Below are 25,913 nucleotides of genomic sequence, written 5' to 3'. Positions count from 1 at the left end.
AGAGACCATTCTGTATGTGAGAGAGAGAGAGACAGAAGAAAATAAATAACAAGGAAAAAATTAGATAAGTACATAAAGGTGTTCATAAACTGGGCAATATAGTGTGCGTGTGTGTGCGCACGCAGTGTGTGTGTGTGTGTGTGTGTGTGTGTGTGTGTGTGTGAGAGAGAGAGAGAGAGAGAGAGACAAAGAGACAGAACTATTATCTGTGTGTGTCAGTGTGAGACAGAGAGAAATAAATAGATGTTTTAGAATTTAAAACTGCTATCTGTGTGTGTGTGTGTGTGTGTGTGTGTGTGTGTGTGTGTGTGTGTGTGTGTGTGTGTGTATGTGTGTGTGTGTGCGTGCGCGCGCATGTGTGTGTGTGTGTGTGTGTGTGTGTGTGTTTAGGGTGGAACATGCAGGGAAGATCAGAATCAAACCAGGACTAAGAAAATGTAAGAAGTAAATGTACACACACACACACACACACACACACACACACATACACACACACACACAGACACACACACACACACACACGCACACACATACACACACACAGTATTTGTGATCTCTCCTCTAATGTCTCTTCTTGTGTGCAGATGTGTGTGATGTCACACTGGACCCAAACACAGCACACACACGTCTCTCTCTGTCTGAGGGGAACAGAAAGGTGACGCGTGTGTGGGAGCAGCAGCAGTCGTATCCTGATCATCCAGAGAGATTTGATGACCGTGTGCAGGTTGTGTGTAGAGAGAGTCTGACTGGACGCTGTTACTGGGAGGTTGAGTGGAGTGGGAGGGCTGTTATATCAGTGACATATAAAGGAATCAGGAGGAAAGGAGGCAGTGATGACTGTGTGTTTGGACGTAATGTAAAGTCCTGGAGTCTGAGCTGCTCTGATAACAGTTACTCTGTCTGGCACAATAATAAGAGAACTGCCATCTCTGCCCCCTCCAGCTCCAACAGAGTAGGAGTGTATCTGGACTAGCCTGCCGGCACTCTGTCCTTCTACAGCGTCTCCTCACACACACACACACTCACACACTTACACACACTCCACTCCACATTCACTGAGCCCCTCTATGCAGGGTTTAGGGCTTATTCTGACTCCTCAATGTGTGTGTGTGAGCTAGAATAGCCTCCTGTGTCCTGGAGGAACATCTGAGTCTGCAGGGAAACACACACTCCTCTACACACAAAACTTGTGGATATCATAATACACACATGCTTGCTGAGTATAAAACACACACACACAAACACACATACACATACACAGACAATGATAAATACTGCAGTCTTTCATTTTTATATCTTTCCTGTCTCTCTCTCTCTCTCTCTCTCTCTCTCTCTCTCTCTCTCTCACACACACACACACACACACACACACACACACACACACACACACACACACACACACATATATGATAAACAGAATCGTTACACTATGGTCTGTTCTATAGTTCATTAGACTCTCTGAGATCACAATCTCTGTTTTACCTTCACAGTAGTTCAGTTGTTTGTTCTCTCTCACTCTTTAACTCACTTTCCCTGTGTCTCACGCCACTGTGCAAGCGCATGCACACACACTACACAGAACTGTTGTATTATTGAATATTATTTGTATTTTTATGTCTCTCTCTGTCACACTCAAACCACACATACACACACAGACATAGTTTAGAGCATTTAAGAATTCTGAAAATTCATGTTTACCAGTTAAAGTATTTTATTGTGTGTATTTCTATCTGTATTTCTCTGTCTCTGTCTACGTGTCTCTCTGACTCACAAACATACATGTGTGTGTGTGTGTGTGTGTGTGTGTGTGTGTGTGTGTGTGTGTGTGTGTGTGTGTGTGTGTGAAAATAAACCGGGTCCACATGCTTTATTTGGGATATGCTTAGATAAACAGACCTCAACTAAGACCAAGACCTCAAACTATGACACTCAGTCCACGCTGTTTACATGATCCTAGCATTCATAGTCAAACTAATACTGAACCACTGATGTGCATGTAAACATAGTTACTGATACTACGCACACCCCCCTCCCCAACATAGTAATTCTAGGCAACATTAAAATCACAGTAACCACACTTACCTTCCACAGTAACTGTGTATGTCTGAATAATCTCTTCATGCTTAGTGTCTCTGATGCTGTAAACTCCACTATCAGATGGTGTGGTTCCTCTCAGCTCCACAGCAGAGATGAGCGACACTCTCCGAGTGTATTCAGGTTTACACTTCAGTGAGTGTCCAGCCACTGTGCAGATCTGTCCACTAGAGGGAGCAGATGCACCTGTGCTGTTATAAATCACCTCCACTGACTCTTATATGAGCAAATCCAGCACTAGTGGTTCAACAGGCTTAATCTGAACTGAAGAATTCCAGGCTGTGGAAAAAAACTTCAGTGTAATATATAACTGATTTGACCATGTAACCTCAGAACTGCAAATCTGATATAAACATTTAAACATTACATACAAGCTCCTTCTGTTTTTCCCCACATATCTGATGTTTGTGAAGTTTTCTATGTTCTACTTTATTTACCACAGATAAATAAAGTTCTGTCTGTCTACATTAATAATGGTTTAGTAACAATAACTATATAATCCATTAGGACACTTACCCTCTATCCGCAGACTTACATCACAGATGTCTTGACCTCTACAGGTGCAGGTGTACCAGGTCCTCTTAGTGTAATCAGCATCAGTGATGGTGAGGAGCTCCCTTTAGGTACTGATCATGGGACATGTGAAATCTCTCCTCTGACTGGCAGGATGTTTGCTTACACTGAGCCAGAATATAATGTAGTATATGATATAAAGTCCATGTGAGCAGACCAGAACACGTCTGAGTGCAGGGGAGAGTAGCAGCATCATGAAGATTCACCTTTACTGTAGGAAAAGAGCCTGAGAGACACATTATGAAAAGAGAGTTTAAAACGTTACAGTGGTGCTTGAAAGTTTAGGAACTCTTTACAAGTTTCTATATTTCGGCATATATTTGAACTAAAACTTCAACAGATTGTCAAACAAGTCCTGAAAGTAAATAAAGAGAAACAAATCAAACTAATTAAACCAAATATTAGACCCAATATCAGTCTATAATAATATTATTTATAGAGGAAAATGACCCAATATTAGTCTATAATAATATTATTTATAGAGAAAAAAGACCCAATATTAGTCTATAATAACATTATTTATAGAGGAAAATGACCCAATGTTAGTCTATAATAATATTATTTATAGAGGAAAATGACCCAATGTTTCATATCAAGGAAATAAATAAACTTTTAAACAATATTTATTATTTAGAATGTTATGTATTTGATCTGTCATATTCATGCATGATACAGCATATGTATCTATATATAATATATAATATATAATTATACATATATAATACACCCCACACTAAATAATCTCCTACACAACTGAGCGACCAGGTACAATAGTCCGGTTAACACACCAAAATCAAAGATGAAATTCTGATGACCTAAGAGAACCTGTTTTGACCATTTACCTGCTATGACTGTCAGCAGCTGTAACAGCAAAACACAGTGACATCTGCTGCAGGACAGCATGACTGAGGAGACAAAAGAGAACCCAGTCAGTACTGTACAGAGGAGACAAGAGAACCCAGTCAGTACTGTACAGAGGAGACAGGAGAACCCAGTCAGTACTGTACAGAGGAGACAGGAGAACCCAGTCAGTACTTTACAGAGACTGGAGAACCCACTCAGTACTGTACAGAGGAGACAGGAGAACCCAGTCAGTACTGTACAGAAGAGACAGGAGAACCCAGTCAGTACTGTACAGAGGAGACAGGAGAACCCAGTCAGTACTGAACAGAGGGGACAGGAGAACCCAGTCAGTACTATACAGAGGAGACAAAGTCCTGCCTGCCAGTATGTTGTATAGGGTCAATTGTCTAATTTCCAGCATTCATGCTGTATTAGATATTTTTGGGAACAATAAAGTACTAATCAGATGGGATTCATTTTCTAGACGTGTCCGTAAAGTAATTTTACCACGAGACCGCTAATGTTTATGACTGATTCGCACACAGGATCAGAAACCTCAGTATGAATTACACAGTCAGTGGCTACTGGATTTATGTATTACGGTCTCCAAAAACATCCACGTGTGATATGTAGCTTCCGCTGGTCGCAACCACAGAATATTTTTCACCCATCTTCTGTATAGAATGTTTGGATTTAATAAAACCGCTTACAGTAATAATGACTTGGTTTTGAACATTAGAAGGTCACACACTGTAACTGTGAGCGGTAAGGAGGCGGACTCGTGCGGAGAAGAGCGAGATTTATTAGGGGCAAATCCAGAGTCGTAGTCGTTAGGATAGTCCAGTGTCAGTTTACCAACACGGAGAGCACGGGGAGACATGATCAAACTAACAAAACACACGAAGGCAAACAGGGGAAGCAGGCTATTACAAAGGCTAGGAAACACGAAGGCACAGAGTTCAAACTTACATACATGTATTCATACGCAACAAACCATGCGATGAACAGCCAAACCAAACAATGAACAGCAAAACCCAGGCCATCAGACAGGGTTTAAACACATGAATTTACCCAGGAAAGAAACGAGGGACAGATGAGGAAAACCAAACGAGGAGCGGAGAAAACGAATCTACGGAATGGAAATAAAACACACAAGACCGGGAAAACACGGATCATGGAAACTGGGAGGGACTAACCATGTCATAAGTGTAGAGGAATTTACTTAAAACTTCCACCATCTGGAAGTCATTTTGCTTCTCGAGCGCTTACGCACCAAAATTCTGATATTTAATCCCTGGCAATTCGCCCAGGATTACAAAAAAACTAAGGTTACTGCCGTAGGAAAAGGGTGCGAGAATATTTAATGACACGGACGTCTGCAATAGGTAAAAATGACTGATATGGCGGGACGAAAATCACTGAGAAATGTCACAAACAATTACATTACTGCACTTCCCCATGTCAAATGAATCCTGTCCGAATAATCTTAACACATATGAAATTCTGAAACCTGGTTTTGGGGACCGACCGCCCTGCACAGTTTCCCACCTGATCCAGCTCAATAAAGACTTGAAACCGTCCACCAGTTGATGCACTGTTACCAGCCTTAAATGTACATGACAAATGTGGTAATAAACCTGAAATAGTTTTTCTTTGCGCTGATAAACTGTTCATGGCAACATGTTGAATCAATCAGTCTGTAACGCATCTATAAAACAGGAGCACCTATAAAAGTAGAAAGTTACCGTTACAGTTACAAAGTGGCAGTTTTCACACCTGGTAGTGCAGTGGGAGGCCAACACACCTGCTGTAGAAGAAAATTACAAAATAAAAGCCACAGCAGGTCTGTGGATTTAAGACCAGTGAAAAAGTGATGGACCAGCGAGGAAGATGGCGGTGAGGAAGAGGAGGTGGACAATGAGGCCATGATGAAGCTGGACAAGCATCTGGTGGCTCTGTTCAGTCAGCAGAAGAGGAAAGGTCAGGACCGTCAGGAGGAGAAGGAGCGTGTGAGGAGGGAGAGGACGCTCGTGAAGGACTTCAGGATTAAAGTGGGTCGCTCCTACACACCAGGACAGAGGCAGACTTGGAGGACTCATCTCTCCTCTGGAGCTAACTGTGTGTGTGTGTGTGTGTGTGTGTGCGTGTGTGTGTGTGTGTGTGCGTGTGTGTGTGTGCGTGTGTGTGTGCGTGTGCGTGTGCGTGTGCGTGTGTGTGTGTGTGCGTGTGTGTGTGTGTGTGCGTGTGTGTGTGTGTGTGTGTGTGCGTGTGTGTGTGTGTGTGTATGTGTGTGTGTGTGTGTGTACATGCAAGTGTGTGTGTGTGTGTGTGTGTGTGTGTATCTCTCTCTCTCAGTGCTGCACTCTATCTGGTTAAAGTGTTGAGGGGTGTGGTAAAGGAAATGGATGCAGCACACACTCCTGCCACACACACATTCCAACATCCACACACTATGTGTGTGTGTGTGTGTGTGTGTGTGTGTGTGTAGGTCCTGAATCTGCTGGAGTTGTTCCTGTCTAAGCTCCAGTGGTCTGGTTATGTGTCTGGTGGAGCCTCTCCTGACCGTAAAAGAGAAGGTCATGAGTTCAGAGGCTGTGCAGCAGGAGCAGGACTTCCTGCCCAGGTACGTCAGACTGTGGGACACACACACACACACACACACACACACACACACACACATCTATAGGGATTGTACCAGTCACTAGGACAACATGCTGAGTGTGTGTGTGTGTGTGTGTGTGTTTGACAGGGACCAGCAGTGTCGTGGGAAACACTAATGCAGAGAGGTAGAGGGGTGAGAGGTGGAGTTTCATGAGATGCTGGAGCGTCTGATTGGCCGAGCACAGAAGCTACAGGACAAGGTGAGACTTCTTCAGGTGAGACGGGAGCTCACAGGACACAGGTTGGACACACTGTTCTGGGATACACTGCCCACACCAATGATGCTTACCATAAAAACTATTGAAGACTCAAGGAAACAGGAACATGTTTCAGAAATGTGTTTCATATCGTCTTATAAAGTTCCTGGTTTAGTTGAATTATACTTTATGACATTTAGTTAATGCTACTTTGTTATATGTTTAGATGGTTGTGATTCATACTCTCTCTCTCTCTCTCTCTCTCTCTCTCTCTCTCTCTCTCTCTCCCTCTCTCTCTCTCTCATTCTCACTCTCACTCTCGGATGGACCTGTGTAGACCAGTGCACACCAACCCTGCTCCTGGAGATCTGTGTCCCAGCAGAGTTTAGCCCTACCTCCCACTTCTTGAGATCTATTACCATGGACTGTTAGCCCCGCCCCTGCTCCTGGAGTTCTTCCATTGAGATCTCCAGTTGAAGCAGCAGGGTTGATGATCACTGGTGTTATAATGATCCGTCAGGGACTAAGGCCTGGGGTCCAAACCTGGCTCTGTGTAGAGGGCTAAATAAAGTGCAGTTATACGGAATATATGTACCACCATCACCTCAGCCATTTGAAGTGTGTTTTATCTGAGTAGAAATATACATAATTCGTATAATTAACACCTCTTTGTAAAAACAAAATTTGTCATTAAAGATATTTTATTGTGAAGATAAATGTAACAGTTAATTGTTAGTAAGACACTGATTTGTGAAAACCTTGTTACATATACATGAGACATGTTATAATGTGATTGTACCCAAAACACCTCACAGTACTGAGACACGTTATAATCTGAGTGTACCCAAATCACCAAGAGATGATCAGGACAGAGTTGTGTTGTCAATCCCTTTTTATTAAGTCAGTCAACAGGAGTAGCGCAGATGAAAATATGTGTTTAGTAGTGGTTTGTAAACGTGATATGGTAGTCTATGGAGGAGTAGTGACGTGTTTCTGTACCTGCCACTTTAAGAGTTATTTTTAGATGGAAAAATGTGAATACTTAAGTTGGGCGTGATGAGATGGGTTTTCTTATACAGTAAAATAAATTTCCTCTAGTACAGTGGTGATTTGGGTTTTCAGATCTAGAATCCTAACATAACTCTCTTTTGTATCTAACAACGTCTTATGAGTGTGTTGTGAGACGTGTCTAAACGAAGCTTTATTTTCTTTTCACTCAGTGTACTGAAGTAGCGTATTAGACTAGTAGGCTACGAGTTACAACATCCCAAAAGAAAGAAGATAACCTGCTTATACTGCAGTTGTCAAGACTGTTACTTTATCATTTACTATATCCATCCAGAGAGAGAGAGTGTGAGTGTCAATGGTCATTTTAGATGGATAACGTCCTGGGTCTCTGAGGCTCAGAGTGAGTGTATCTAGCCCGTCGAGGGATAGTGTGTTAAAGATACTACACCATCTCAGATTGAGAGGGATACGCGCGGTTAAAATATTTCACGGTAAGTTCATTCTATTTGTTAAAATGCGATGTCGGTGTAGTTTGAACAGCGTGTTTTGTAAGTACATAATTCTGTGTTTAAATCGTAGGTCCACCCAAATTAAATTGATTAAATGTAAAGATTAAAATCCTGATGAAGTTAACTAAACTAAAATAACGGTCAGTTGGCTAACGCTCAATACGATCGCACAGTTATATTCAAGAAATAATTTAACGGGGTCAGATATACGTTGTCAATTATTGTAAACGTCGTTAAATGGTGTCACTTTAAACTCCTCTTGCCTAAACATAAAGTTGCTGCTCTAACGTCTGTTTTTTATAGTTAATTTTCTGTTCAGTTTCAGCCGTTTTTTAGTGTTGTCCAAATCCTCAGTGGACAGTTCAGATTCCCTGTATAGTTAATTATCTGTATTATTAACTATAGTTTGGGATGGGACGGTCAGTACTGACTTTTCTACGGTTGTTTGGAGTTTCTGAAGCGCATCGTTTTGAAACACTGATCCGAAGTGTGACTCAAAGCGGCCATGTCACGTGACCACGGCTAAACGAAGCTTGTGTTTCTACAGGTGTCATACAGAACCTGCCACTCCTGTCTTTGACTGACAGTGACAAACAAACCTGATCACACATCTGATCACATGTGCTCTCTGTATAGGTTTAGTTTCACTTTCATGTTTTAGTGTATTTCTCCTCTGGTAATACTGTTTCATATCAGCTGTAATCCTTTGTCTTTTAGGGAGGTTAAATCAGTAATTTAAATGTTAGTGAAGGCCACTGCATTCTTTGTTTATCAAGTGATTGTATGCGTTTAGAGATTTGCCGCTAGTACCAATTACAATTTGCCCAAGTACCAGTTATATTGATCGTAGTATAGACATTACAATCGACTGTAAAAGGCTTTTCTGTGTACTTTGCATGTTGTCATTTAAAAACAACATTGACATTTAAAGTAATATCCATATTTGTGCTTGATCTCATAACATTATTAACCTATTCTCTACTTCACAGTTCTGTAACATCAAGTCCATGCCTGTTATTACACCTTTGATCTCAGTATAGCTTTGTGCTCTGGCCAACACACCAGGTTGAACACATTATAAAGCCAACCAGTGCCAGTCATCCCAGTTCCCTACAGTAGTCTACTACAGTTTTGAAAACTCAAAACACAACTGCTTCGAACATCTCAGTGTTTTACAAGCCTCGCTTTTCCCACCACCACCTATAGTGTACTGTAAATGTAGTGAACAACTGATGTACACTGATTAAGGACAAAGATACCACACCTATGGTGTACTGTAAATGTAGTGAACAACTGATGTACACTGATTAAGGACAAAGATACCACACCTATGGTGTACTGTAAATGTAGTGAACAACTGATGTACACTGATTAAGGACAAAGATACCACACCTATGGTGTACTGTAAATGTAGTGAACTACTGATGTACACTGATTAAGGGCATATAACAGACATGTTGTCAGGTTCAATATCACCAGTATTTCAGCAGAACCCAAAAATAACAGTGACAGAATGTTATTGCAACAAGAAACAGAATAAACGAATCTTGTGCGGAAGAAATAAACATTACAGGATTTTCCTCTGTAGTTTTTTATTGATAAAATGGGAACGTGGACATAGCTATAGAGCTGACTATTATTAAAGTTACAACATAACACAAACTATAAATCATCACTAAAGTGTCTTACTTATATGTTGTGAATGCATCGCTGGTCTACTTTATGTTGCAGATCATTTCTGTGATGAAAGGTCACAGTCTTATATTTTTAACACAGACTAGTGTTGATAGATTCTGTCTGTTGTCTCACTAACATACCCTATGTAGTGCTCTATATAGACCCGTCTATGTGGTGGAATGTCAGTGAGTGAGTGAATGAGTAGATCATTATAGACACAACCTGGGTTTATATTTGACTCACATTGATTCAGTGTTGATTCACTCTGTGTGTATGAACTGTTGACAGGGAGCAGAGAGCAGCATCTCCAGTGTCCAGCTTATGATGGAGCCTCATAACTCCAGCAGTGGAGGAGGAACCTCTGACCCAAAGTGAGGAGTTTTCCATCAGCACTTAATCTGAGGAAACAGGAAGAGGGAATATTCAGGATAAATAAAATGTAGTGAATGATGTAATTACTCAATACTTTCCTCATCTTCATCAGGGTAAAGAGAGCAGAGTCTCCAGCTCCCAGCTGTGTGTCTATGAAGAGTGAGTCATCTCCAGCACCCAGCTGTGTGTCTATGAAGAGTGACTGCTCCATGGATCCTCCTCCTGTGTTCGGTAGTGGACCTGTGCCCTCAGTCCAACGGTGAGTGACATATTACATACTCAGATTCTTTCATAGGTGGGGTGGATGTGTTCCTCCCAGTGTGTGAGGGAATGAAGTTCACCCAATATTACAATAATAATACTCCAGTTTGTGGTATGTTTGTGTTGCTGAAGGATCGGTGTGGTGTGGTGTGTGTGTGTGTGTGTGTGTGTGTGTGTGTGTGTGTGTGTGTGTGTGTGTGTGTATGTGCGCGTGCGTGTACATGTGGTACATTTGTGTTGTGAAGGACAGGTGTGATGTGTGTGGTATGTTTGTATTGCTGAAGGACAGATTTGATATGTGTGGTATATTTGTGTTGCTAAGGGGTAGGTGTGGTGTGTGTGTGTGTGTGTGTGTGTGTGTGTGGTATGTTTGTGTAGTTGCTGAATGACAGGTTGTGTGTGTGTGGTATGTTTGTGTAGTTGCTGAACGGCAGGTTGTGTGTGTGTGTGTGGTGTGTGTTGTGTTTTTGTAGTTGCTGAAGGACAGGTTGTGTGTATGTGTGTGTGTGTGTGTGTGCGCATGTGGACCTTAAAGACAGGTGTGGTGTGTGTGTGTGTGTGTTTGTGTGTGTGTGGTATGTTTGTGTTGCTGAACGACAGGTGGTGTGTGTGTGTGTGTGTGTGTGTGTGTGTGCATGTGTGGTATGTTTGTGTTTCTGAAGGATAGGTGTGTGTGTGTGTATGTGTGTATGTGTGTGTGTGTGTGTGTGGACCTTAAGGACAGGTGTGGTGTGTGGTGTGTTTTTGTAGTTGCTGAAGGACAGGTCTGTGTGTGTGTGTGTGTGTGTGTGTGTGTGTGTGTGTGTGTGTGTGTGTGTGTGCGCGTGCGCATGTGTGGTATGTTTGTGTTGCTAAAGGGCAGGTGTGGTGTGTATGTGTGTGTGTGTGTGTGTGTGTAGTTGCTGAAGTGCAGGTACCAGGTGGAGTTGATTGGGTAATAATGTTGTGGCTGTAATTGGTTGTTCCCTAATGTGATTTTTTTTCACTATTCAATATCATCAGGAGGTGGAGTGAGAGAGCAGCAACTCCAGCACCCAGCTGTGTGTCTGTGAAGAGTGAATCATCTCCAGCACCCAGCTGTGTGTCTATGAAGAGTGACCGGTCCATGGATTATCCTCCTGCATTCAACAGTGGACCTGTGACCTCTGTCCAATGGTGAGTGACACATTACATACTCAGATTCTTTCATAAGTGGGGTGGATTTGTTCCTCCAATATTACAATAATAATACCCCAGTTTGTGGTATGTTTGTGTTGCTGAAGGATCGGTGTGTGTGTGTGTGTGGTGGGGGGGTACATTTGAGGACCTGAAGGACAGGTGTTGTGTGTGTGCATATGTTTGTATTGCTGAAGGGAAGGTGTGGTATGTGTGTGTGTGTGGTATGTTTGTGTAGTTGGTGAACGACAGGTGGTGTGTGTGTGTGTGTGTGTGTGTGTTATGTTTGTTTAGTGAAGGCCGTGTGTGTGTGTGTGTGTGTGTGTGTGTGTGTGTGGACCTTAAGGACGTGTGTGGTGTGTTTTTGTTGTTGCTGAAGGACAGGTCTGTGTGTGCGTGTGTGGTACGTTTGTGTTACTGAAGGATAGGTGTGATGTGTGTGTGTGTGTGTGTGTGTGTGTGTGTGTGTGGTGTGTGTTTTTGTAGTTGCTGAAGGACAGGTGTGATGTGTGTTTGTGTGTGGTATGTTTGTGTTACTGAAGGACAGGTGTGATGTGTGTGGTATGTTTGTATTGCTGAAGGACTTGTGTGTGTGGTACATTTGTGTAGTGAAGGACAGATGTGATGTGTGGTACATTTGTGTTTCTGAAGGACGTGTGTGTGTGCGTGTGGTTTGTTTGTTGTTGAAGGAGGTGTGTGTGGTATATTTGTGTACTTGCTGAAGGACAGGTGTGTAGTACGTTTGTGTTGCTGAAGGATGTGTGTGTGTGGTATATTTGTGTAGTTGCTGAAGGACAGGCGTTGGGTCCATCTAGGAGGGCCTGCTTACCTGAACAGGTGGGACAGTCCAGTTCTGTGATAGTGACACTGTAATAAAGTAATAGTGGTGGTTCTGGTGTCATTAGTAATGGTGGGACAGTCCAGTTCTGTGATACTGACACTATAGTAAAGTAATAGTGGTGGTTCTGGTCTCATTCATTTTAGAAACTGTTACATGCAGGTGGATGAGATATCAGGATACAATTGCTGAGGACATTTATTAGGCCTCAGGAATCACTGTCATAACAGGAAGAACCATACAGGACACCGACAGACTGGGGTAATAAAGAACCACACAGGACACCGACAGACTGGGGTAATAAAGAACCATACAGGACACAGACAGACTGGGGTAATAAAGAACCATACAGGACACAGACAGACTGGGGTAACAAAGAATCACACAGGACACAAACAGACTGGGGTAATAAAGAACCACACAGGACACCGACAGACTGGGGTAATAAAGAACCATACAGGACACAGACAGACTGGGGTAACAAATACTCACACAGGACACAGACAGACTGGGGTAATAAAGAACCACACAGGACACAGACAGACTGGGGTAATAAAGAACCACACAGGACACAGACAGACTGGAGTAACAAAAAACCATACAGGACACAGACAGACTGGGGTAATAAAGAACCACACAGGACACAGACCGACTGCGGTAGTGAAGAACCACACAGGACACAGACAGATTGGGGTAATAAAGAACCACACAGGACACAGACAGACTGGGGTAATAAAGATTCATACAGGACACAGACAGACTGGGGTAATAAAGAACCATACAGGACACAGACAGACTGGGGTAATAAAGAACCATAGAGGACGCAGACATTGTGTGTGTGGTGTGTTTTTGCAGTTGCTGAAGGACAGGTGTTTCTAATAAAATGTCGAGTGAGTGCAGGTACCAGGTGGAGTTGATTGGGTAAAAATGTTGAGGGGGTAATTGGTTATTCCCTAATGTGATTTTTTTTTTTTACTCCCACTCAGCACTTAATGTGAATTAATTTCTCTATTCAATGTCATCAGGAGGTGGAGGCACAGCACAGCAATTCCAGTACCCAGCTGTGTGTCTATGAAGAGTGACCAGTCCATGGAGCCTCCTCCTAACTTCAGTAGTGGGCCTGTGACCTCAGTCCTACGGTGAATGACACATTACAAACTCAGATTCTTTCATAAGTGGGTTGGATTTGTTCTTCTCCAATATTTGAGTGACCTGCCCTTCCCCCACCCCAAATATGACACTAATACCCCAGTAAACAATATCACCATTCTACAGGTCAAACTAATAAGAGGGGTTCACCACAGGTGTGTTTTAGTTTTAGGAGAAAAGGAGAGAGAGATTCAGCATCATCTACCCACACACACATTCTCCAACTCTCTCTTTCTTGTAACGTGAGGCTTGCAATACCAGCAAGCTGCCACCAGAGGGAGGCCATGAGCTGGGAGTTAATCAGTGCTCATTAGTCTGATCTCCCACAAGTGGCCCCACCCCCATATAACTACTTCACTAAGGACTCTATGAAGCCTTGGTGTGTGGGTATTTTTTCAAGTGGAAAGTTCCCAACAAGTCTCCTGTCGTCTTTCTTCATTCATGTCTGTGTTGTCTTGTTTCTTCTGGGGAGAGTCCCTCTCCATCAGTTGTTTATTAGGAGGAGAAATGTCCTGTAGCAGGACGTGTCCCTGTGTGTTTGTTGTCTGGCCCTTCATTGCTGAACTCTTTTGTTTATTCATACTGTTGAAGAGTAAAAACACCTGTTATGTCTCCACCAAGCACTCCCATCACTCCCTTTTTCCCAGTAGTGTAGCAGGTAGAGCATTTTGGTCAATTGCAGAGGACATTGACTAGGCCTCAGGATTCACTGTCATAACAGGAAGAACCACACAGTACACAGACAGACTGGTGCAATAAAGAACCACACAGGGCACAGCCAGACTGGGGTAACAGAGACATTGCAGAAAGTGGAATTTTAGCTATTATCCCATATCAGTCAACTCCAGCCAGGTGTGTAACTTTATAGAGGATTCTGTGGTACTGGAGACCCCCAGCCATACCACACAGTGACAGAGGGAAGGAACATTCCTTCACCTTTCTAACCACAAAGATGGTACAGCCTCAGTGACACAATCTGCAAGAATAATTTCACATCTCCTTCTGCTCAAAACCATCACAAAAGTCAAAAAATGTTTTTAGAGAAATGGTTTCTAAAGATCAAATCAAACATCTGTGTCATATATGTGGGCAGTTTTCAGCTTTATAAGAGAAGCTAATTTTGTAAATGCCAAACTGAAAGATTATTGGACACAGTATGGAACAAATCACAAGTGATGAAAGATGAGTTAAATTGGCTTAGAAAAGTTAAAGCTTTAATTGTTACTAAGGAAAGTTGTTAGTGGTTCATGGTCTGAGCAGTGTGCAGTGGTGTGACTGACACCCCTCACCTCCTGACTCTCTCTTTGTCTGATTTGATGTCTGATGTGTGACTGATTGCCAATACAGTGGCACATAGATTCTGCACCAGAGCAACATGGAAATAAACTAAAGGTGTTATAATACTGTAAACAGGTTTCATGATGTGTATCATACAAACATATAATATTTACAGTATTCAGAAATGATCCACAGCTGATCTAAGACCTGTGTTGGTTTTGTAGCACCACAGCAGGGTCAGTAAGATAAAGAACAGGACCAAACTCAGTCCCACAGCCAAACCAACCAGGCTAAGAGAGGAGGAATCACCAGCTGATCTCATGGGAACTGAAAAAAGCACACAAATCACAATATTTGTTACATGTTTGATCTGTTCCCTCTTTTAAAATGGTTGTTAAACATTTAAATTCACTGCTTGCTGACCTCTGACTGAGACCCAGCTGTGTGGTGACTCTCCTTGCTCTGGGTGTTTACAGTAGTAGACGCCCTCATCTGACTTTTAGACAGTATGGATAGTCATTTCTCCTGCAGTCTGGGTCTGGATGAGCGATCCATCTTTATATAAATCAGCTGTGAGGTGTAATGTGATAGTGGGGTGAAGTAAACAGTGTAGAGTCAGAGGATCTCCCTCAGTCACAGGATGGACAAAACTCTCCAGAATCACACCACCATCTAGACCACAGAAAACACTTTATTCATCTGTTACAGAGAGAAGGATTCCAGCATGAACGCTGAGTATTACATAACAGGTTTGGGACACAGAATATAAATACAATACACCCAATCTTTGGAGAGTAGAATAATGTCAAACACACAAACACAGTTTACCCAGAACTGTTAAATTAACAGCTTTCTATATTAACCCTCACCCTGGTTTCTGGTCAGTATCTGATAGTGTCCACCATGGGTGCAGCCTGTCAGGGTGCTTCACCTCTGATTATCCTGCCTGCTGCCCCACAGCTGCTCTGTTAAACCTCTCTCTCTCTCTCTTTCTGTCTGTCTGTCTGTTCTGTTGCCCCCTGTTCTGTGTGGATGGGGTAAATATAACTGGTTGTGTTTGTCATTTCCCAGTATCTGGTGAAGCACCATTCACATAAACATTATTCTACATCACCAGAGTGAGGGCCAGGGGAAGCTTCTCTGGTTATTCTGCTCTACTGTCAGTACAGTGTTTGGGTTGAAGCCATGTATCACATCATCATCAGCATCATGTACACAACCATGAATTTAACTTGGATTCATGTTTATAAACTGTAGATTATCCATTAAAGTCTTTGTTTTGTTTGTCCACAGTGACCAGAAGAAGCCTGTAAACATTTCTAAAGAAAAGCTGGAGTCAGTATTCAAGGTGTGTGTGTGTGTGTGTGTGTGTGTGTGTGTGTGTGTGTGTGTGTGTGTGTGTGTGTGTGTGTGTGTGTGTGTGTGTGTGTGTGTGTGTGTGTGTGTGTGTGAGAGGGGGGAAGGGTCTTTATCATTAGAGTGTGTTTAGATCACAGATCATGATGAGACTCTGTGGTTTACTGGTTCATGCTTTACTTTAATTACTTTTTGTAATTGAACTGATAATGAACAAAACTCAAACTTCACAAACTACTATTATAACTTTATAAAATTAACTAATATTTAAACTTTAAGATACAGCACAGTTAATGTGATGTTTATGTTCTTTTATAAACCATAATGTCCACATGACCCCACAATCCCACTCAGTTCAGTCCTCTCTTCTGTTTAATTGATTATTATGTGTTAAAAAGATCCATATATAACACTAGTTTCACTGATATTGTTTATTCAGGAGCTGGAGGACAAAATCATCTCTCTGCTGAAGAATGAGTTGAAGAGATTTAAGAATCTACTGAGCTCAGATTACCCAGCATGCACTGAGAGACAGGTGGAGGATGAGGAGGATCACAGCAGTGTCAGAGAGGGGACACTGACGATCACACTGCACGTCCTGAGGAAGATGAACCAGAAAGACCTCGCTAACACACTACTGACCAGTAAGAGTTCTGGGTCATGACATTATCACATTTAGCAGGTGCTTTTATTGAAGAAAAAAAAAAGAGTACAATTCAAGCAGTTGAGGGTTAAGGCAGTGGCAACAGTGGCAACTTTGTAGTGGTGGGGCTTGAACTGACAACCTTCTGATTGTTAGTACAGTACATTAACTGCTGGACTATGTGTCATGTGTTTGCAGAATGCTGACCTTTTGAGGATACATTGTTATTCTTTAGGGCTGAGATTTAATTTGACCAGTGAAATTTGACCACAAATCACTGGCAGATGTTGATCTTTTTTTTTTTCTATGTCCACATGCACCCCCCACCCCTCCAAGTATCAGAGTATATGTTCATGAATGAATCATATGAGAGTTTGGATACAATCACCATCAAGTTTACTCACAAGTGGAATAGTTCAAGTGGTCAGACACCAGTGTTCAGACCTCAAACCAGCCCATCTAACCATAAACTCAACCCAAAACCTAGTCCTAACTCTTACCCTGGCCCTAATCCTGACTCAAACCCTATCCGAAATCCAGTTAAAATCCAGTTGTCAACTTCATGTCTATGACATCTTGTTGAGTATGTATTATTGCTGTTATGTGTTCTCAAGTTCACACCTGCAGATATGAGCTTTGATACTTCAAATAAAGTGAAAAGATACTGAATTCAACAGATTATAAACAGATTTTATTTAAAGAGTTAATTAAAACACCACTGAATTAATTAATCTACTGAATGTCTTCAGATGCTTCACTTCTGTTACATCACTGATGTATTACTGAGGGTCTTTTTAGCGTTTATTTAATGTTAAAAGCATCAATTAAAAGAAAGTGTCACTTTATTCTCTGGAACTGAGATTAGAACACAGGTCCTATCTCACAGATCACATTAGAACACAGGTCCTTTCTCACAGATCACATTAGAACACAGGTCCTATCCATTTATAACAATCTGTTCATCTCTTTTCCTGTAACTCCTGTAATGAGTCTTTTATGAATGAACCTGAATCTAAAAGAGATTAGCATGTGTTCTGTTGTCTTCCTCTTTTATCAGAACTGGCCCCTGCTTGCCACAGAAAGCTCAAATCCAAACTGAGGGACAAATGTCAGAAGATTCATGAAGGAATCTCACAGCAGGGAACCACAGCACTTCTGAATGAGATCTACACAGAGCTCTACATCACAGAGGGAGGGAGTGGAGAGGTCAATAATGAGCATGAGGTGAGACAGATTGAGACAGCATCCAGGAGAACAGCAACACAGGAGACATCCATCAAATGCAGTGACATCTTTAGACCCTTACCAGGACAAGACAAAGCCCTCAGAACTGTGCTGACTAAAGGAGTGGCTGGAATTGGCAAAACGGTCTCTGTGCAGAAGTTCATACTGGACTGGTCTGAAGGAAACATAAATCAGGATGTTCTCTTCATATTCCCACTTCCTTTTAGGGAGCTGAATTTGCTGAAGGAGAAAAAGTTCAGTCTGGTGGAGCTTCTTCATCGCTTTTTCCCAGAAACATGTGAATTAAAACCTAAACATTATACAAGCTACAAAATTCTGTTCATCTTTGATGGTCTGGATGAGTGTAGACTTCCTCTAGATTTCCAGAACAATGAGAGATTGTGGGATGTAACAGAATCGACCTCAACGGATGTGTTGCTGACAAACCTCATCAAGGGGAATCTGCTTCCCTCTGCTCTCCTATGGATAACCTCTCGACCAGCAGCAGCCAATCAGATCCCTCCTGAGTGTGTTGACCAGGTAACAGAGGTAAGAGGGTTCAGTGAACCACAGAAAGAGGAGTATTTCAGGAAGAGAATCAGTGATCAGGTCCTGGCCAATAGAATCATCACACACATGAAGTCATCAAAAAGCCTCTACATCATGTGCCACATTCCAGTCTTCTGTTGCATTGCAGCCACTGTTCTAGAGAGAATGTTGGGTGAAGCAGAGAGTGGAGAGATCCCCAAGACCCTGACTCAGATGTTCACACACTTCCTGATCTTTCAGCTCAGACACAAGGACCAAAAGTATGGAGGAAGTATGAAAGGACAAAAAAGGACTCACACAAATCACATGAAAAAACATGTTTTGGCACTGGGAAAACTGGCTTTCCAACAGCTAGAAAAAGGCAACCTGATCTTCTATGAGGAAGACCTGAGAAACAGTGGCATTGATGTCAGAGAAATGACAGTGTATTCAGGAATGTGCACTCAGATCTTCAGAGAGGAGTTTGAGCTACAGCTGGGGAAGGCGTTCAGCTTTGTTCATCTGAGTGTTCAGGAGTTTCTGGCTGCTTTATATGTGTTTATTTCCTTCATCTCCACCAACACCAATTTGCTGCAACAGAAACACGCTGGATTTTTCAGTATTTTCAAAACCCCAATATCTGTCTTCCTCAACAGTGCAGTGGACAAGGCCTTACAGAGTCAAAATGGACACCTGGACCTTTTCCTCCGCTTCCTTCTGGGTCTCTCACTGGAGTCCAATCAGACTCTTTTGCAAGGCCTACTGACACAGACAGGAAACAGCTCTCCCAGCAAAGAGGAAACAGTCAAGTACATCAAGGAGAAAATCAGTGAGAATCCCTCTACAGAGAAATCCATCAATCTGTTCCACTGTCTGAATGAACTGAATGATCATTCTCTAGTGCAGGAAGTTCAAACATACCTGAACAGAGGAGCTAACCGTCATAGAGCCAGACTGTCTCCTGCTCAGTGGTCAGCTCTGGTGTTTGTGTTGCTGAACTCTGAAGAGGAGCTGGATGAGTTTGACCTGAGGAAATATGACCCATCAGAGGAATGTCTACTGAGACTGCTGCCAGTGGTCAAAGCATCCAGAAAAGCCATGTGAGTATTTTCATTTAGAGATGAACAGTGGATGTAGCACTAGATGTGCTTGACTCAGAAGGTCTTCTATGAAAAATGAAAAGGAGAGTGAGAGAGAACATTAGAGAGAGAGCAGGATAGAGAGATCCTACATTAAAGCACATGTAGGTGATTGAAGGCTCCAACACCAGGTGCTTAAGTTAAACCATAAAGTTGTGGAACATTGGAATGTAGTAACATTGTCCAGTGATTCAATTTAGTCCAGTGATTCATTAGTCTAAATGTATTAATGATGGTTAAATGATATTTGATGTCATGGATAGTTGTGTGTCTCTGTGTCGAGAATGGTCCTACATTTAAAACAGTGGCCAACAGTGTTTATAGTTCACTCTTAGTAAAACAGCCAGAGAAAATGTGCTGCAGTGTAACATACAGAAGTGTTCAAGTACAAACTATCAGTGTGTACACGTGCATGCGCACACACATACACACCACACCACACCACCCAGTGTAACATACAAAAGGGTTCAAATATGAACTATCAGTTCAGCTTTCTGATCAACATTACAGTTCAATCAATACTGACCAATACAGAGAAAAGTGTACAAGGATGAGCATGACCAATGTATACACATGCGCGCACATACACGCGCACACACACATATATATACTGATGGCAGTTTTCAAACTTTATCACAGGTTTTCTTTAGAGCAGATGATGATGACTGGGCACATTATAAAGGTGTAGGTGTTAATATGACTTCATCTGAAACACTATATAAAGGTGTAGGTGTTAATATGACTTCATCTGAAACATTTTCATTGTTTAAATATTTTACCAAGGCAATTTGTCATAATTTAGTTGTAAATAGGTTTAAGTCAAAATAAACTAACATCATTAACAGCAACTGATTCCACTACTACACCTTCAGCTCTGTGTGTACTTGACTTTTAATTAGAAGGTTGCTGGTTCAAGCCCCGCCACTGCTGGGCCCCTGAGAAAGGCCCTTAACCATCAATTGCTCAAGTTGTACTCAGTCAGAATTGCAAGATGCTTTGGATAAAAGCGTCAGCTAAATGCTATAAATGTAAAATGATCAGTGTAGCATGCAGTGACGTTCACAGCTCTGTATGATCAGTGTAACATGCAGTCACATTCACAGCTCTGTGTGATCAGTGTAACATGCAGTGACGTTCACAGCTCTGTGTGATCAGTGTAGCATGCAGTCACATTCACAGTTCTGTGTGATCAGTGTAACATGCAGTGACGTTCACAGCTCTGTGTGATCAGTGTAACATGCCACTCACCTAAAACTGTAGCAGGCTACTACTGTTGCTCATATATAGTGGGACCAATATCTCAGACCACTAGTGAAAATGATTGTTTTGTATTTCTCTCAGGTTTAATACAATGCTTTTCTTTACAAATCATATCATCAGCATAATTTGAGTGAACAGTTGAAAGTTTTTTCTTGAATTTCAGAAAGTATTAATATTTGGCTCTACTCAAATGCATGTAAGCACAGTTGTAAAACTGACCGTATCAGTTCTTTTGTACAAAAAGTCAGATGTGCTTGAGTCCTCACACAAGCAGTGCAGGAGAAGTGAGTCAGTTCTGATCCAACTGAAACCATCCTCCTCTCCCCAGTATTTTACTGCACACATACAGTCCATGAAGGACAAACTCCAGGGACACATTTCATGTCAACAGCAGACATGAGATAGTTGCCTTTCTGATGACTGATGGGTTCTGCCTCACACACACCTGATGGACTGATGGGTTCTACCTCACTCACACCTGACTGATAGGGTCTGCCTCACACACATGTGACTGACTGATGGGGTCTGCCTCACACACACCTGACTGACTGATGGGGTCTGCCTCACAAACACCTGACTGACTGATGGGTTCTGCCTCACACACACCTGATGGACTGATGGGTTCTACCTCACACACACCTGACTGATGGGGTCTGCCTCACACACATGTGACTGACTGATGGGGTCTGCCTCACACACACCTGACTGACTGATGGGGTCCCTGACTCAGGTATTGAGCCTCCAGGATTCTCGGTGCACCACACAGACAGAACTCAGGACCTCACTGGGAAAAGCAAAGGCAGAGGAGAATGTTTCATGATCAGTGACTCAGTGTGAGCACAGGAATGTAAACACTAGTAAAAGATTCTGCTCTCTGCATTCTGTCCATTCCTCCATAATCACTAATGCAGTGTTCATCCCACCATCATTAGTACTGCAGTGTTCATACACTAATATTCACTACTGCAATGTTCATTCCTCCATAATCATACTACAGTGTTCATTACTCCATAGTCACTACTGTTTATTTCTCCATAATAAATACTACAGTGAATATTCCTCCATAATCACTACTCTGCGTGTCTTCCAACAATATTTTCTGTTTGTACATTAGTGTATTTGTATTTGTGTAACATTGAATGAGATCTGTGTTGTTCTGTTTCCTGTTATGGTGTTAGGGATGGGATATTTTGATATTTGGACTCTGATTATGGTAACTGCCATTCACTGACTTATGAACCAACCATCCATTATTTGTTCACCTGTCTTAGGTTGCTAATGAATGTTATTTGTCATGTCTTTGTCTATTTTGTCTTTGATGAAGACACAGTAGTGTTGAAATGTTGCTGTGTTTGTAAAATTAAAAGGCTGAAAATGTATCAGTGTGTTCCAGACCTTTCAAGCTCTTCTTAAAATTTTTATTAGCAGTTCAGCTCTTTTAATTCATCATCCTCTCACTGAACTACATTATTTACTGTATTTACTCATTTACAGACTATCTGGCTGTGGTCTCACAGAAGAGTCTTGCAAATCCCTCACATCAGTTCTACAAACAGAAAACTCACTGAGAGAGCTGGAGATGAATAATAATTACCTGCAGAATTCAGGAGTGGAGCAGCTCTGTGCTGGACTGAAGAGTTCACACTGTAAACTGGAGATTCTCAGGTGAGTTTCTGTGACTATTTTTGAATGTAAATAAAGAGGCATTTTAAAAGGTCAGTGTCAACTCCCTTATAGTACAGTATTAAACAAACATTGCCAGGTAAAGCAATGCAAGGAAATTTACACTTTTATATTATAAAGTTCTCTTCTTCAAATATTTCTAAATATAGTTTTCTGTTGAAACTTCGCTGCATTTCTTTAAATGACCACACTGTGGAGACAAAGAGTTACATTTGTGATGCATGGGCAGATATTCAAGTCTAGAATTGAAATATAACATTGTAAAGAGAAGACACAGATGAGTCCTTGTCCACATGTACAGGTGTATTTATTACAATGCTGCTTCAACTAGGCGCTTTGGCATTTTGTCCACAAGCTGCATTTTTGGTCACCTGAGAGGAGAAATTTTGCAAAATGTCTTACAGGATGAATATATTCTGAAACTCCAACAACAGTGTTTTAAAATGAAGTGTTCTAATGTAAGATTTTCACTGAGTGATTTTAACTAGTTTATGTATGGAAACACTGTAAACATCAGTCATTCTAATCTCTCTGCAAATAAAAGCCCATAAAATCTTAATTAAAAATTTTAGAGCTGAACCATTGAGGTTTTGGACACATTACAGGACACTTTTACAAGCACACATGATTCCCTTGTGTTTTTGGGTGGGAGACCCTGTTCTCATTATGATCTACACGGTGTGTTCAACACATGTTGAGATGAGCTGAACTGACAGCCATGCTGGAGGAAAGAACGCAACAAGTTAATATTCATTCAATAGAACTGAAAAGTTTATTGGTTATTCCTTAAGATAAATCTGTGATCTCTCTCCACAGGTGTTTTTATGAAACATGTAGCTGGCTAATATTAGTAACCTTAAGCTTGCCAAGTTACAGTATATTTGTTGGTTACTACTCCTAGATACCTCACGCTAACATCATATTAGCTTGACTTAGGAGTGAATGTTGGCTGCTAATTTTTTCATCAAGCCAAAGACATCAAACAAAAATAAAAACAGTGATGGTAGAAGACGTTGAGTCAGCAGAGAGAGAAACTGAGCTGACAGCTGACAGTAAACTCTGTCAGTGAGTAGTGAGGAACAATGTTCAGCACTGGACGAGTGAACCTGTGGACTTAATTACAAGAGAGAAAGAAAGACACACAAGACACAGTAATCAGTAATCAGGAGATTAGGAGCAGAGAAGGAGTGAAGTGTGTGTGTATGTGTGTGTGTGTGTGTGTGTGTGTGTGTGTGTGTGTGTGTGTGTGTGTGTGTGTGTGTGTGGCATGCTGGGTGCCTGATGTCTTTTAACAAAGCTAATGAGGCTAATGTTAGCTTCCTTAAATCTAAGGAACTGGCTAGAATATAAAAAACTTCTGCTTGTTCGTTTACAGTTAGTATAGAGAGACAGAAAATAACCAGGATGAAGAGAAAGAGTAATGCTATTGCCATGGCAACCTTCTTTAGTAAGAAGACAGCAGGAGAGAGAAAAGACAGAAGAACTTGATGGTGAAAGTATCCAGGAGGAGGACATGGAAGAGAGTGGACACAGCAGACAGAGACAGAGGAGCCAGCTGTGTCCACTCTCACTGTAGCCCCACAGGTCTGCTGTAGTGTCAGCTGTGTCCACTCTCACTGTAGCCCCACAGCTCTGCTGTAGTGTCAGCTGTATCCACTCTCACTGTAGCCCCACAGGTCTGCTGTAGTGTCAGCTGTGTCCACTCTCACTGTAGCTCCACAGGTCTGCTGTAGTGTCAGCTGTATACACTCTCACTGTAGCCCCACAGGTCTGCTGTAGTGTCAGCTGTGTCCACTCTCACTGTAGCTCCACAGGTCTGCTGTAGTGTCAGCTGTATACACTCTCACTGTAGCCCCACAGGTCTGCTGTAGTGTCAGCTGTGTCCACACTCACTGTAGCTCCACAGGTCTGCTGTAGTGTCAGCTGTGTCCACTCTCACTGTAGCCCCACAGCTCTGCTGTAGTGTCAGCTGTGTCCACTCTCACTGTAGCCCCACAGGTCTGCTGTAGTGTCAGCTGTGTCCACTCTCACTGTAGCCCCACAGGTCTGCTATAGTGTCAGCTGTGTCCACTCTCACTGTAGCCCCACAGCTCTGCTGACTTGTTTAGTTGTTGTTTTTTTGTGTGTTAATGTAAATGGTTGATTTTAGTGAATAAATTAGTTGTGTGAAGTAGCGATATTGTGTGTGTATGTGTGTGTGTATGTGTGTGTGTGTGTGTGTGTGTGTGTGTGTGTGTGTGTGTGTGTGTGTGTGTGTGTGGTGCATAGCATATGTGGTGTTTTGTAATTACATCAGAACTTTAGATCAGATATTTCTGCACCCATAATTCACCATTTGATACTACATAATTCAGGTACACATAGAAATATAACCACATGTAGAATTATAATCACTTGTAGAATTATAACCAAATGTAGCAATATAACTACATGTAGAAATATAACCACACATAGAATTATAACCACAAGTAGAATTTTTGGAATCTTGAAATGCAACCTTTTTCGAGGGGATGAATCAAAGAATGGAAGATGCTTATAAATGACAAAATATTAATTGCTGGACAGAAATGAAACCTTTCTCAGGTAATAATATTTATGTTTATGTAACTCACACCCTTGATTTATTGGTGATGATTCATTCAAATTGTAATCTTATGGGTTAATTAATGATTCCCTGACTGACCTCATGACCTGAATGTCATAATCTGATAAGGAATTAAACAGTATGTAGTTTATTATACACTATAATCGTGGTTTTACCACTATATTAACTTGTGTACCCTGAAATTCCTCTGTGCTGTAAGGCCATTTTAATGTGTCACCACAAGATGTTCACTGGTCCCATCTGTCCCTCCAATAAATATGTTCTGCAGGCCTCAACTGGACATTTGGTGCTAAAATTATTTGCCAGCCAGTAAACCAGAGCTCACACTGTTTAGTTCAGGACAAATATAACTACTGTTTGAAATCTTATTTATAATACAGATTGAGACAAGTATGTTTCATTTACTGTTTATAATGCTTCACCTCAATTGAAACGTGTGTGTGTGTGTGTGTGAGTGTGTGTGTGTGAGTGTGTGTGAGAGAGAGAGAGAGAGAGAGAGAGAGAGAGAGAGAGAGAGAGAGAGAGAGAGAGAGAGAGAAAGAGAACTATTATCTGTCTGTGACCACCACTGATAGAATGTGCTCCTCACTGGACCCTCACTGATAGAATGTGCTCCTCGTCTTTGTGCTTCCTCCATACAGGAGAACAAACACTGACCACAGAAAAGACTTAAAACCACAAGATGTCTGGAGGGCTCAGAAGTTCAGAAACAAGAGGGAAGGTGTTTTGCAGGGAAATTATATAAAATACAAATAGTGGCAGATTCAAGGCACTGTTCTGTTAAAAAACAAAAAAAGGAAAAATGTGTAAAAATCTTTTATTTAATGCATTGTTCTTAGCAACACTCTAATACAATGGTC

General features: G+C 41.7%; 1 protein-coding gene and 1 long non-coding RNA gene across 10 annotated transcripts in view; one reads left to right on the top strand and one right to left on the bottom strand.

The window, feature by feature from the left end:
• The window catches only part of LOC113569406 (NACHT, LRR and PYD domains-containing protein 3-like), a 429,360-nt gene that overhangs the window by 268,661 nt on the left and 134,786 nt on the right, over nucleotides 1-25,913 (top strand). For 3 of the 6 annotated variants that reach the window (XM_081711239.1, XM_081711234.1, XM_081711244.1), the window contains exons 1-9: nucleotides 7,440-7,867; nucleotides 9,851-9,933; nucleotides 10,047-10,193; nucleotides 11,198-11,350; nucleotides 13,214-13,327; nucleotides 15,909-15,963; nucleotides 16,411-16,615; nucleotides 17,672-19,466; nucleotides 22,260-22,430. The exons of 1 other annotated variant lie outside the window; for it this stretch is intronic. In XM_081711239.1, coding sequence (XP_081567365.1) covers nucleotides 9,884-9,933; nucleotides 10,047-10,193; nucleotides 11,198-11,350; nucleotides 13,214-13,327; nucleotides 15,909-15,963; nucleotides 16,411-16,615; nucleotides 17,672-19,466; nucleotides 22,260-22,430 — 2,690 coding nt within the window. In that variant the 5' untranslated portion in view covers nucleotides 7,440-7,867; nucleotides 9,851-9,883. Of the gene's footprint in view, nucleotides 1-7,439; nucleotides 7,868-9,850; nucleotides 9,934-10,046; nucleotides 10,194-11,197; nucleotides 11,351-13,213; nucleotides 13,328-15,908; nucleotides 15,964-16,410; nucleotides 16,616-17,671; nucleotides 19,467-22,259; nucleotides 22,431-25,913 lie in introns of those variants that run through there. 2 more of the 6 variants (XM_081711237.1, XM_081711249.1) reach the window with 2 other exon arrangements.
• Nucleotides 4-5,519, bottom strand: LOC145657040 (uncharacterized). 4 transcript variants are annotated; one of them, XR_014122862.1, is made up of 4 exons: nucleotides 5,315-5,519; nucleotides 3,510-3,572; nucleotides 2,611-2,893; nucleotides 4-2,261 (listed from the first exon to the last, which is right to left on the bottom strand). It is a non-coding gene; the product is annotated as an uncharacterized LOC145657040 (long non-coding RNA). The 4 variants fall into 4 exon arrangements; XR_014122858.1 differs by lacking the exon at nucleotides 5,315-5,519 and adding an exon at nucleotides 4,582-4,628; XR_014122859.1 differs by lacking the exon at nucleotides 5,315-5,519 and adding an exon at nucleotides 4,480-4,590.

The sequence above is a fragment of the Electrophorus electricus genome, chromosome 1, assembly GCF_041902795.1.
Source record: "Electrophorus electricus isolate QZ-2024a chromosome 1, ASM4190279v1, whole genome shotgun sequence".
Taxonomy (NCBI): Eukaryota; Metazoa; Chordata; class Actinopteri; order Gymnotiformes; family Gymnotidae; genus Electrophorus; species Electrophorus electricus.
Note: the sequence above shows the minus strand (reverse complement) of the source record. Positions and strands in the feature narration are given on the sequence as shown.